Raw genomic sequence first — 12,220 nt, forward strand, 5'->3', positions numbered from 1 at the left:
CGTAAATCAGGTACCTAAAATCAGCCCATTTCACCCTTATTTGATGGGAGAGGGCTGTTGCGATCCCGGTCGCCAGGCTAGCGACCGGGCCCTTACCTCCGGGGGTCCCGGGTCCGCCGCGCTCCGCTGCAGTTTCGGGCCTGGTCGGCCGCATGGCAGCGGCGTCTCCCTCGTGGAGACGCCGTCGAGCCCGATTCTGACTCCTCCCCCCTGCCGGGTACGCGCGCACGCGAAGGGGTGGCTCTTGAAGGTCCAGCACCCGGAAGTGCTGAACCGCCCCCTTTCTGACGTCGGAGCTCGGCTGGCTATTTAAGGCAGCCTCAGTCTCTGTTTCCTTGCCTTGCAACGAGGTCGCTCCTGTGAGTGCTTAGTTGCGTTCCTGGATTCAGCTTGCTTCTTCCCTGCTTGTTCCGCTGCTTGTTCCTGCTTGTTCTTGTGGTTGCTCCTGAGATCCTTGCCTTGTTCCGTTCCTGCTTGTCCCAGTTCCCGCTCCGTTGAATCCACTCCTGCTTGACTCTTCTCGTCTGCCGCCAGCCTTGACCCTCGGATTCCTGCTTGACTCTTCTCGTCTGCCGCCAGCCTTGACCCTCGGATTCCTGCTTGACTCTTCTCATCTGCCGCCAGCCTTGACCCTCGGACTTCTGCTCGACTCTTCTCGTCCTCAGCCAGCCTTGAACACCGGTTCTCCTAAGTCCCAGCAACCCGGACCCCTACGGGCTCCTCCTGGGGGGGTCTCGGGTTTCCAGGGCGAAGACTCTCTACTCCACGCCTGATCCGTACCGCCTCCCGGCTCTCTTTCCACCGTCTGGACTCCATCGTTCAGACAGCCGGGCCAAGGGTTCACTAAACAGACTCTCCCACAACAAGGGCTCCCCTCTTTAAACGCTCCATCATCTTCTTCTATCTAATCCTTACTTTCTTGACCTGATCAGTAACATAACCTCTAAACACCACTTTAACCCTCTCAACTTCTCTCTCTTCCACTTCCTCCATCCCCCTAACTTTCCACTTAGCACTCACCATGGAATCATTTAAAAATATACCTGTTCTATCACACAATAATCGCACAAATAAACAAACAATACCTATCACATATAGACCACAAAGATTCCTTACAATACCCACCATCCCAATCACTTACATAACAACCCTCTCATTCATAACACTAATCAACGCTCAATCCATTAAAAAAAAAACAACTTCCAATTCTACATGACTATCTCATTGACAACACCCCAGAAATTTGCTGCGTTACAGAATCCTGGCTAAAAAATTCTGACATTGCCCCAATAAAGCAACTGCCCAAAACACTATATGATATCCACTCACTACCCAGGGGGAAAAAAAAAAAAGGAGGCCGTCTTCTATTTTTAGCTCTAAAGACATTTAATTCAGATTCCATAATATCAACATGCTCCCTTCTCCTTGAAATCACCCTCTACAAAGCAAATCACCTACAAGTTATACTACTATATGGCTCACCTGGTATCCTAGAGCACAACCCATCACCACCACTTGTCGAAGCCATAACAAATAACATCAACATGAATATCCCAGCAGTAATTTTAGGGGATTTCAACTTACACGTTGACAAAATCCCCCCTTCTACCTCATGCCAGCTCCTTTTGGATATCTTGACAACCATTGGCCTCAAACAAATAGTAAATTCTCCAACCCAAAGATCAGGCCACACTCTAGATCTCATATTCAAAGAACTACTCTCAACCAAAGATATTCCATGGTCAGACCACAAGCTCATACAAAACTAAACTTCATCTAAACCCCATCTGTTTTGAACACCACAATCAAGTCAAATGCTTCGAATTCAACAAACCCTGCTCCAGTGATGATTTAATTGAAATATTACCCAAAAATGTAAAATCTTTAAACAAATCTGACATCAACTCTGCTGTGAACTCATGGCTCACCATTACCTCTGAAATAGCAAAGGATAAATGTCCAATCATTCAAAAAAAACAATTAAACCATCCTCCAAATACAAAGCTCCATGGTACACCCAAGGACTCCAGAATATCAAAAATATATTAAGATCAACAGAAAAAAATGGGGAAAGAACCCGACAGATCAATTAAAAGAAATATAAAAACTCTTCTCTACATATACAAAACAGATATTGACAAAGCTAAAAAAAAAAGGATTTCTACGCTAAAAAGATACACAATTACCAATTTAACCCCAGAGAACTTTTCACATATATCAAAGACTTGCTCTGCCTGACAGAACCCCCACTCCTACAGGTAACCAAATGATCACATGTGATAATTTCGCCAACTTCTTCAGAGACAAAATCCTCAACCTTACTACAAAAATCCTAACCGCAGATGAAATGACTGCAGCCACTCCAAGAGAACCTAACACCAGATGGTCACATTTTGAAAACACAGCATCCACTGAAGTTCAGAACATCATCCAAAAAATGAACCCTGCGTCACACCCAATTGATACTCTTCCAATTAAAACACTTAAACTAGTTTCTAATATCATTGCCAGACTAATTGCTGGCACAATAAATCTCTCTCTAAACGAGGGCATTTTCCCAGACAAATTAAAATGTGCTGTTATTAAACCAACACTCGAAAAAACCCATCTTGATCAATCCAACATTACCAACTTCAAACCCATCTCCAACCTCCCCTTTAATAGCCAAAACTCTAGAAAAAACTGTCAATCAACAACTCTCAGACCATCTGGAAAATCATAAGATACTCTACCCAACACAACACAGATTTAGGAGCACCCTCAGTACGGAAACCCTTCTGCTTTCTCTCACTGATACGATCCTCAAAGGTCTTGACAGTGGCCAAAAATTCATTCTTATACTTCTTGATATATCAGCTGCATTTGATACCATCAATCACAACATATAGTCAGAACCAATAACGCAGAATCCAGACAAATACCCCTTCCACATGGGATCCTCATTAACATCCACTTTCTACCTCTATACAAACTCCTTTAAGATCTTGGATTGTATTACTACGTTTATGCTGATGATGTCCAAATTCTCCTCCCAATAAATGACAATTTGGCTAATACACTAAATATCTGGAGCACCCATCTCAAAACAATCCAGCAACTTTTAACAAAAATGGCTCTCTCCCTCAACCATAACCATAAAACTGAGATTCTCTATATATGCAACGAAACTTCATCCATACATGATCCCAACTCAATAAATACATAACAAACAACGGGATTATCCTCACTGCAAAAGATCTAGGAGTCACATTAGACAGTGAATTAAACTTCAAGAAGCACATTAACAACATAATAAAAGAAGGTTTTTTCAAACTACAAGTTTTAAAGAATCAAGCCCCTCCTACACTATGAGGATTACAGAACAGTTTTGCAAGCCCTCCTGTTTTCAAAAATACACTATTGCAATTAGAGATGTGAATCTGGCTTAGGACGATTGAAAATATCGTCGATATTTTCAAAATAGTCAGAAATCGGGGGCTCCCACAAAACGATAGGAAAACCCCACAATATTGATCGTGGGGGTTCCCTTATCGTTTTGGGGGTTTTCCTATCGTTTTGGGGGAGGACGGGAAAAACGGCACACAAAAATAACCCCTAAACCCACCCCGACCCTTTAAAACTAACTCCTTAGCTTCCCCCACCCTCCCGACACCCCCAAAAACACTTTACAGGTACCCGGTGGTTCAGTGGGGGTCCCGGGAGCGATTTCCCGCTCCGGGACGTCCTCCCGCTCCCGGGCCGTCGGCTGCCACTAATCAAAATGGCGCCGATGGCCCTTTGCCCTTACCATGTGACAGGGTATCTGTGCCATTGGCCGGACCCTGTCACATGGTAGGAGCACTGGATGGCCGGCGCCATCTTGTGCTCCTACCATGGGACCAATGGCACCGGTAGCCCCTGTGACATAGTAAGGGCAAAGGCTATCAGCGCCATTTGATTACTGGCAGCCGACGGCCCGTGTGCAGGAGATCGCTCCCGGACCCCCGCTGGACCACCAGGGGCTTTTGGCAAGTCTTGGGGGACCCTCCTGATCCCCACAAGACTTGCCAAAAGTCCAGCGGGTGTCCGGGAGCGACCTCCTGCACTCGGACCGTCGGCTGCCAGTATTCAAAATGGTGCCGATAGCCTTTGCCCTTACTATGTCACAGGGGCTACCAGTGCCATTGGTCAGCCCCTGTCACATGGTAGGAACACAAGATGGTGCCGACCATCCAGTGCTCATACCATGTGTCAGGGTCCAGCCAATGGCACGGATACCCTGTCACATGGTAAGGGCAAAGGGCCATCGGCGCCATTTTGATTAGTGGCAGCCGACGGCCTGGGAGCGGGAGGACGGCCCGGAGCGGGAGATCGCTCCCGGGACCCCCACTGGACCACCAGGTACCTGTAAAAAGGTTTTTTTTTGGGGGGAGGGGGGGGAAGCTATGGGGTTAGTTTTAAAGGGTCGGGGTGGGTTTTTTGTTTATCGGCTCGGGCGCAGCCGATTAACAAAACCGCGATCGGGCCCAATGCAAAAAAACCCACATGTGAATCGGAACCGGAATCTGAACCGATTCCGATTCACATCTCTAATTGTAATGCATTACTCCTTGATCTACCAGCTTCATCTCTAAAACCACTCCCAACTCCTGCAAAATGCAGTGGCAAGATCTCTTACTAATAGCAAAAGGTCTGACCATATCACCCCAGTGCTCAAGAAGCTACATTGGCTACCAATCTCTTACAGAATATTATACAAAACCTTAACTCTAATCCACAAAGCATTATACAACAACAAATTGGAATGGATGAAAATTATACTTCACTTTCAAAACCCATTCAGAAATCTACGCTCCACAGATACATCTTCTCTCAACTCCTTCCCCAAGACTAACCCGCTGCAACTCAACCAAAGACCGTACTTTTTTTTAATCAGAACAGGACAAGGATAAACTATTCAGAAATTTTTTTTCCAATAAGGATGTCTTTTTGTGGATACAAGATCCAAATGTTCCCGGATGTTGCTAGAGCCACCCAAGCAAGGAGGAAAACCTTCCTTGCATTGAAACATCGTGTGGTGGCGTTGGGGGCAACTTTCTTTTTAAAATTTCCTTGTTTTTGTCATATAAATTACAGAGGGAAAAGATTTGGGTTTACGGATCCGGTTCATCTAGAGACATTCTTGTTGGATAAATCAGTATCTGAAATTGAAATGTTAGAGATAAAGGGTCCTCAAGAAAATTAGATACTCCATTCTCCATTTATTGTTAATTTTATGTCTAATGGTAGTCCCAAGTAGGATAAATGGGACTATATTAGACATTAAATTTCCTTTAAAAGATATGGTAACATTTTTCCCAATTATGTTTTATGTATAACAATAATAATTTCCATTTTGGGTATGTAAAAGATTGCTTTAAATATTGTCATACATATTTGTGGAGTTTTTCATGATGTACTCATTAAAAAAATAATAAAGAATAAATTACAAAATAATAATAATAATAAAAAAAAAAGGACCATGGAACTCCCTTCCCCATTGACCTAAGACTTGAGCCAACATCTCAAACTTTAAAAAAAAAAAAAAAATACTAAAAACTTGGCTCTTCCAAAAAGCTTATACTTAAATTCACTTTTAACCACTCCTTCCTCTCCCCTGTCCTATCCCTCTTCCTTTTGCATTTACCTACACTCACCAGCCCAACACCTCCATGATATATACACAACCTCCAACCCTCCCATTCCTACATGTGATTAAAATAACAGAGAATACCTATCCTTCGCATTTCTAACTAAATATAAGAAAAACCACTCTCGAGTTTTTATTTGCCTTATCTATCAGTTAAATTTTTCCACCTGTTTTGTTCTCCCATTTCTCCCAACTTGTTCTATGTAAATCGATGTGATAACATGTGTTGAATATAGTTATATAAAAGTAAATAAATAAAAATCCCATTTCATGGCAGCATCAAGATATCTCTCGTCAGCGGCGCCTCCTAACTGAATTTACAGGAGAGTAAATTGGAAGCAGAAGCATGAGAAACGTTTTTTGGATCATTCAATTGATTGATGGAGCATGGACACAAGGAGTGGAATTTGGGGGGAGTGCTTACCATTCATTACAATGAGGTTTCCTGACCCTCTCCCACAGGCAACACCTAGACAGTTGGGTTTTCAGGAGTGCCACAACGAATATGCATGAGAGAGATTTGCATGCTCTGGAAGCCCAGGGTACGCAACATCTATTTCATGCATAATCATGACGGATATCCTGAAAACCAGAACGGTTAAGAGTGCCTCCAGGAGAGGGTTGGGAAACCATATTAAAACAGAGACAAATATTGAAATAAAATGAAAAGGTCCAAAAGGGAAAGGAACTCCAGGAACAAAAGCAAGAAGAGAGAAAACACAAGAATGTTGATTTTCGGAAGGATTTAATCTATTGAGAGCTCGGTTCTGTACTCCTGGAGACAACGCGCGTACACACATTCTATTCCCGGAATACCTGGGCTACACCAAGAGAATTAATTACACGACTTCCAACCATTAAATGCTCCAGGGAAGTCAAGAAAGCATGGGACAAGCACAAGAGATCCCTAGGTAGGAAGAAGGGAAGGGAAAGGCCTACAGCACTGCACCAGGAATAGATCAGCTGAGACTTACTCTCAGGGTTGTTATTATGGAGGCATCTCCTGACAGGCATAGCAATGGTGTTTTCTTCCAGAAACAAACATCACTGGTGTACTGGGGGTGCAGTCCGCACCAGGTGACCTCTAGGATGCCAGTCGGGAGGAAGGTCGGTGGCCATGAGCGGAGCCTATCCTGTGGCAGAAGAGGGAGGCGCTGGTGGGCAGCAAACAGAGCCCATCGCACTCAAGGCTGAAGACAAAGGAGACCCCAGGGCCACAGCCAAGCCCATCCCGCTCACAACCTCCCTCCCTTCAGATGAGGGAGGCACTGGCACGTTGAGGCCGACGAGGGTGTGCAGAATGACAGGCACAGGAGGCGGTCTGTGTGCCCGAGTGAAGGAACCTGTGTGAAGGGATGTATGTGAGTTAGAGAGAGAGCCTATGTGCCTGGGGTGTATGAGTGTGCAAGAGAGAAAAGGAGCCTGTGAGAGTGCCTCTTTGCCAGCGAGAGATGGAGCCTATGTGAGGAGGGAGAGGTGTGTGTGTACGTGTGTGTGTGTGTGTGTGAGAGAGGGGAATTGGAGATCACTGGGGGTATGGAGGACACCACCCCGGGTGCCAAATACTTTAGGTACGCCACTGATCACTATTCACATTTACAACTGTGGCTAGAGTTTAAACCGTGCAGCAGGGTAACTGAAGAGGTAAAGTGAGAAAAAGAAGAAACCCAATCCGAGGCAAGGAAAGCCCTGCTATAAGGTTATTTAGCGCCAATATAAACAGTTCCACAGTGTCCTAGGATGATGATTTTGTAGTTTAGGGCATTTTCACAATGAAAGAAAGCATTTCCAACTGCAAACCGGAGCAGTTTTCCTCCTTCCTCCTTCTCAGAAATGAACTTGCTGAGCTGCTTCTACATTCTACAGACATCTTTGCTCTAAGAGACCGGGCCGCCTCTGCAAACGAATCGACCGCTTGCCGCTACTTCTACGCAACTTTCCCCACAGTGACCGAGACTCCCCAGACTCCGTGCACACCTGGAAGCCTGAAAATCGGGTTGAGGCGAACTTTCCTTGCATGAAGTCCGCTGCTCTCCGGCACCCCACCTCCGGAAAGGAAAGTGAAAGTCATCCTCCCACCCCCATGCACTTACCCGATCACATATGCCAAGATCACCAGCTGCACCAGTCTGTTCATCAGCCCCACTTTCCGACTCTTTATCAGCACGATCCGGGGAGTGTCGTACTCGAAGAGGCAGCTCCCCAGGTCCACGCAGCACGCGCTGCAGCTATCCATGCTGCCCCGGTCCGGGAGAAGACTCATGCCAGAAGCAGTGCGGATCTTTCCTCTTTCCACGTGAGCCCTGCCGCTGTACCAGCTGTTTACAGGGTCACTCCTCCGGAACCTCCGCCGGTCAATCCCAGGCCTGGAGCGCCCCCTGCAGGCCACGGCCTAGAAACAACAGGCGCATCCTCGCACAGCTCCCGGGCGCCCCCTGCAGGCCACGGCCTAGAAACAACTGGCGCATCCTCGCACAGCTCCCGGGCGCCCCCTGCAGGCCACGGCCTTGAAACAACAGGCTCATCTTCGCCCAGCTCCCGGGCGCCCCCTGCAGGCACGGCCTAGAAATAAGATTGATCCCTGCCCAGATCCTCAGCGGCTGAGAGTAGAGAAGGGATAGATTAAAATGGAAGAGAGACGGGCGGAAGTGTGACACTGTTCTCTCACGGCTGAATCCAGACTATATGTATAACTCCGCCCCCTCGATCACCTAACAGCTCAACATTTAAGAAGTAGATTTTCTTTTTCTGCAGCTCCAGAGCTCAGCTATTGAACTAATGGTGGTGTCCGCTCATTGCCCGGTGACTTGTGTTTTACGGAAACCAGGCTCTAACTGGGATTTTTCTAATTGGAAAATGCCTGTGTGATTGATGCAGGATAAAACTTTTAAGGATTTTTTGGTTGTCTAAATGGTAAGAATATGAATCCAATAATGAACAACATTATTCAGACCCAGTACTTTTTTTGGGAAACAGCCAAAGTAGTGCTTTGTGGAGACATCATTGGATACTATAAAAGGAAATTAGATAGAGAAATTTTAGACCTTGAACCACTGTATAAGGGACCTAGCTTACTTAATGAAGGGTGAATGAAAACCCACTTTTATTTCTAATCTCCGGGAGAGTGATGGGACATTGGTCAATTGCTGCAATTTTTCAATCTTATCACCAATTATATATGGGGGGGGGGGGGGGGGTGGAAGACTTGTCTGCTAGAGAACAGTTTATGGAATGGATCTCTGTACCAGTTTTGACCCCTGAACAGCTAGGTTGAATGAGCCATTTTGAGTGGAGGAAACTGCGGCAGTGATTCAAGACCTAAAGAATTTTAAGTCACTGGGCCCTGATGCGTTACCATCCTTTTTTTTTTTATAAGGTGTTGAAGGCAGTGGTACTGCACAGAGTATGCAGTCTCTGTTTGATGCTATGGTGATCATAGGTACAATGTCTGACACGCTTCACATTGCTAATGTACTTCGCAGATCTCGGCACAGATACTGCAAGGTCACTTCGGGGCCTCATGGCATAAGCCAGTGCAACCCAACACCGGGCATCGACAGGAACTGGTGCCGATGCTTCTTAGCTTGATGCTCAGCCCAGTCTGTCCCTGGTGCCAAGGCTTCAGCCTGGAGGAGATCCATTTTGGCCATAGACTAGCTATGGCTCTGACACAGAGCCACACAGTACAGAAGTAACTGATAATTAGACTAGAGCCAGTTATATATATTAGAATATAGCCAGATGTGGATAGGACATAAAAAATACAAAATACAGCTTCTGAGAAAGTAAGAAGGTGAATAAGAGAAGGACCTCAACGACGATTGACCCGAGGTCAGGACTGGGAGAACAGTTTCAGACTGACCATGTGCATTGTATCTGCTGCCATATGAATTAAGGATTTGGTGCGAAAAAGATAGTTTGTTTTACATTTTGGGTTCTGTAAGCTAAGTTGGTTCTTGTGTTTAATAAAGTTACACAGAGTTATCATTGTAGTTGTTGGTTTATTGTCTGCCGGCATAGGGATAAAGTCGCAGATACTATAATCCTTCAGCTGCAAAAGCCATAGACCAGTACCAGTACCATTCTGGGTCTGAGTACACCACCTCAAGATGCAGTCAGTTGCTCTTCTCCTCCCTTACCCTAGGGTGTGCAGGACCCAGGCCTCAGAAGTGAAGAGTTGAGTGGGATATCTATCTTCCATTGCATTTCTCTGCTGTGCAGGCTCTGCAGCTCTTGCCCCACCATTGTCCTGGCACACTTCTCTCTTTATAGTGGCCATGGAAAAGGAAGTAAACGGCAGGGCTACCAGTTAGCCAGGGGCCCAGGCCGATTGCCCCAATTCCTCCTTCCTTAAGAAAAGTCTGCCACTTACACATATTGCCTTGACACGTGTTTATGCAAACTGGACTTTGGCACTGAAGCTAGCCTGGCTGAATGCTGCACATTCATCAGTAGCCTTAGGCATGAATTTATACAAATCACATTTCTACTTCTGATGACAGGAAATTTGTGCTTTCATTTAGTTCTGCTTTTGTGTTCTTTTTTCAGAGTGTTTTTCATTCACAATGCAGCATTCCCTAAGTGTGAGGCTGAAGTGTGAATGAGAAAAAAATCTGGAAAAAGTACTCAGAAGCAGAACTAAATGAAAGCACAAATTTCCTGTCCTCAAAAGTAGAAATGTGATTTTGCATAAGCTCATTCTGAAGGCCACCCATGAACACGCAGAATCATTTCATAATCAATTCCCTACTCAGCCCAAGGACAGAACCTCAGATTCCCTGAAATTAGCCTCCTATGGCAATCCCAAACTGCCTGGCAGCAAACACACAGACTCTTGGGGATCTGGACACAAGTGGAGATTGCAATACGTTTTGGGGGTCACCATCTCCGACAGCTCTGCTCTTTGTTCCAGACCCCGGGTGCCTGGATCCACAACGGTCCGTTCAAAGAAATACGGGCAAGGTGTGAGAAAAAACAAACACAAGACCGATGCCTTGGACAGAAAATGTATTCAGTATAGCAATACCCGTGGGTATTTTCTGTCCAAGACATCGGTCTTGTGTTTGTTTTTCCTCACATCCGTGGCTATTCTAGACTGATTACTGCTTTGTTTTTTGGGTCCTTCCTTGTCTCCCATACTAAAAGGTGTACACTTGTTCCAAAAAGTGTTAAATCATTAGGCAAAGCTGTATATTGGAACAACAAAACTATGTGTAAAACCAAAAAGGAAACAGCAAGCACTATGATAAGTGTAGAAAGACAGAGAAGTTGGTGAATTACAGATTAACTGGGTCAGTTATTTTGCGTAACACACGATATCTGTGCATTACGGACCGAAAAAGGTTGAGAGAGATAGAGCAGAGACCAAAATGTAAGTTTACTATTTATACCACTGTAGGAGGGGGCATTTTAAACTCAGGGTGAAGTTTTGTAGGGGGGACAGATTTACATACACAGTCAGAGGTACAACAGCAAAGTTGACAGCAGTGAAGATTTTCTGTCATTTGCAGTGATGAAAGGTGCAAGAGGAGTTGATTTTTTTGTTCAATTGTAGTCTCCATCTAAATTGATTGCAACTAGGTAGAGAGTTCATCAAGCTAGGTAGAAAATCTTCACTGCTGTCAACTTTGCTGTTTGTACCTGTGTATGTAAAACTGCCCCCTAAAACCCACCCCCATCTCCAAAACCTCACCCAGAGTTAAAAGTGCCCCCTCTTTACAGTGGTATAAATAGTAAACTTACATATTGGTCTCTACAGAGTCTCTCTCTCTAACCATGCCCCCTTTTATCCCAGACACTATTTCCACTATATCTATAGCATTTTGATGAATCTAGGACTAAGTTAGCTGTTTGATTAAAAGAGGTTTGCATAATTACAAACTTTCCATTATGAGAATGAGAGTCTTCAAAAGCCTTTGAGTGATCTTTTATCCTACAGTTATAAATGAAGGCCAGCCAACAATTGGACTAGCTTGATACTTTTCTGACTAGCTTTGATGAGCTCTGCATGCGTGCGTGGGTTTCAGAAGTGGAGTCCAGTGGCATAGCAGATCCCTATGTTAAATATATAGAGCTCCATGCCGCACGATTCACTATCATTGCACACTGATCCTGGCACATGCATAATTTTAGCAATTTGTGTACCTGGGTGAATTCATGAAATTACGCACATAGCAAAACACACGGTTGAGAGGCACAACCTGAAGAATTTAAATGAACTCCCTTTGACCTCAGAGCCCTGACAGGTGTTGTTGGGTATTATGTGTTTCTTTGCACTGTGTGACCATTGGCTGCCATTTCACTGAGCTTATTGAATGCTCTAGAATTTGCACTGCTCCCTTCTGAAACAGCAGATTCTCTTACTTACTCTCTCTGTGTGCTCCCGGGTTTGGGAAGGGGGGGGTGCCCAGTCCCGTCCTCACTAGCGCTCCTGTGACAGAGGAACCAGGTACACACCAGCATCAGCGGCCACGCTTTCAGCCATCTCAGACCTCATTTTATTCTTTGTTGCAGTGTGACACACTTTCTCTCTACTTAGTAGCTGGGATTTCT

The 12,220-nt window shown here is 45.2% G+C and overlaps 1 protein-coding gene across 1 annotated transcript in view; it reads right to left on the reverse strand.

Annotated features, from left to right (window-relative positions):
* P2RX4 (purinergic receptor P2X 4) overlaps positions 1-8,039 on the reverse strand; it is a 36,917-nt gene extending 28,878 nt beyond the window's left edge. Inside the window, exon 1 of the mRNA XM_029571249.1 lies at positions 7,762-8,039. Within this exon, the coding sequence (XP_029427109.1) occupies positions 7,762-7,931 (170 nt within the window). The 5' untranslated portion in view covers positions 7,932-8,039. The remainder of the gene's footprint in view (positions 1-7,761) is intronic.
* Between the last annotated feature and the right edge of the window lie 4,181 nt (positions 8,040-12,220).

This window comes from Rhinatrema bivittatum, chromosome 11, assembly GCF_901001135.1.
Source record: "Rhinatrema bivittatum chromosome 11, aRhiBiv1.1, whole genome shotgun sequence".
Lineage (NCBI taxonomy): Eukaryota > Metazoa > Chordata > Amphibia > Gymnophiona > Rhinatrematidae > Rhinatrema > Rhinatrema bivittatum.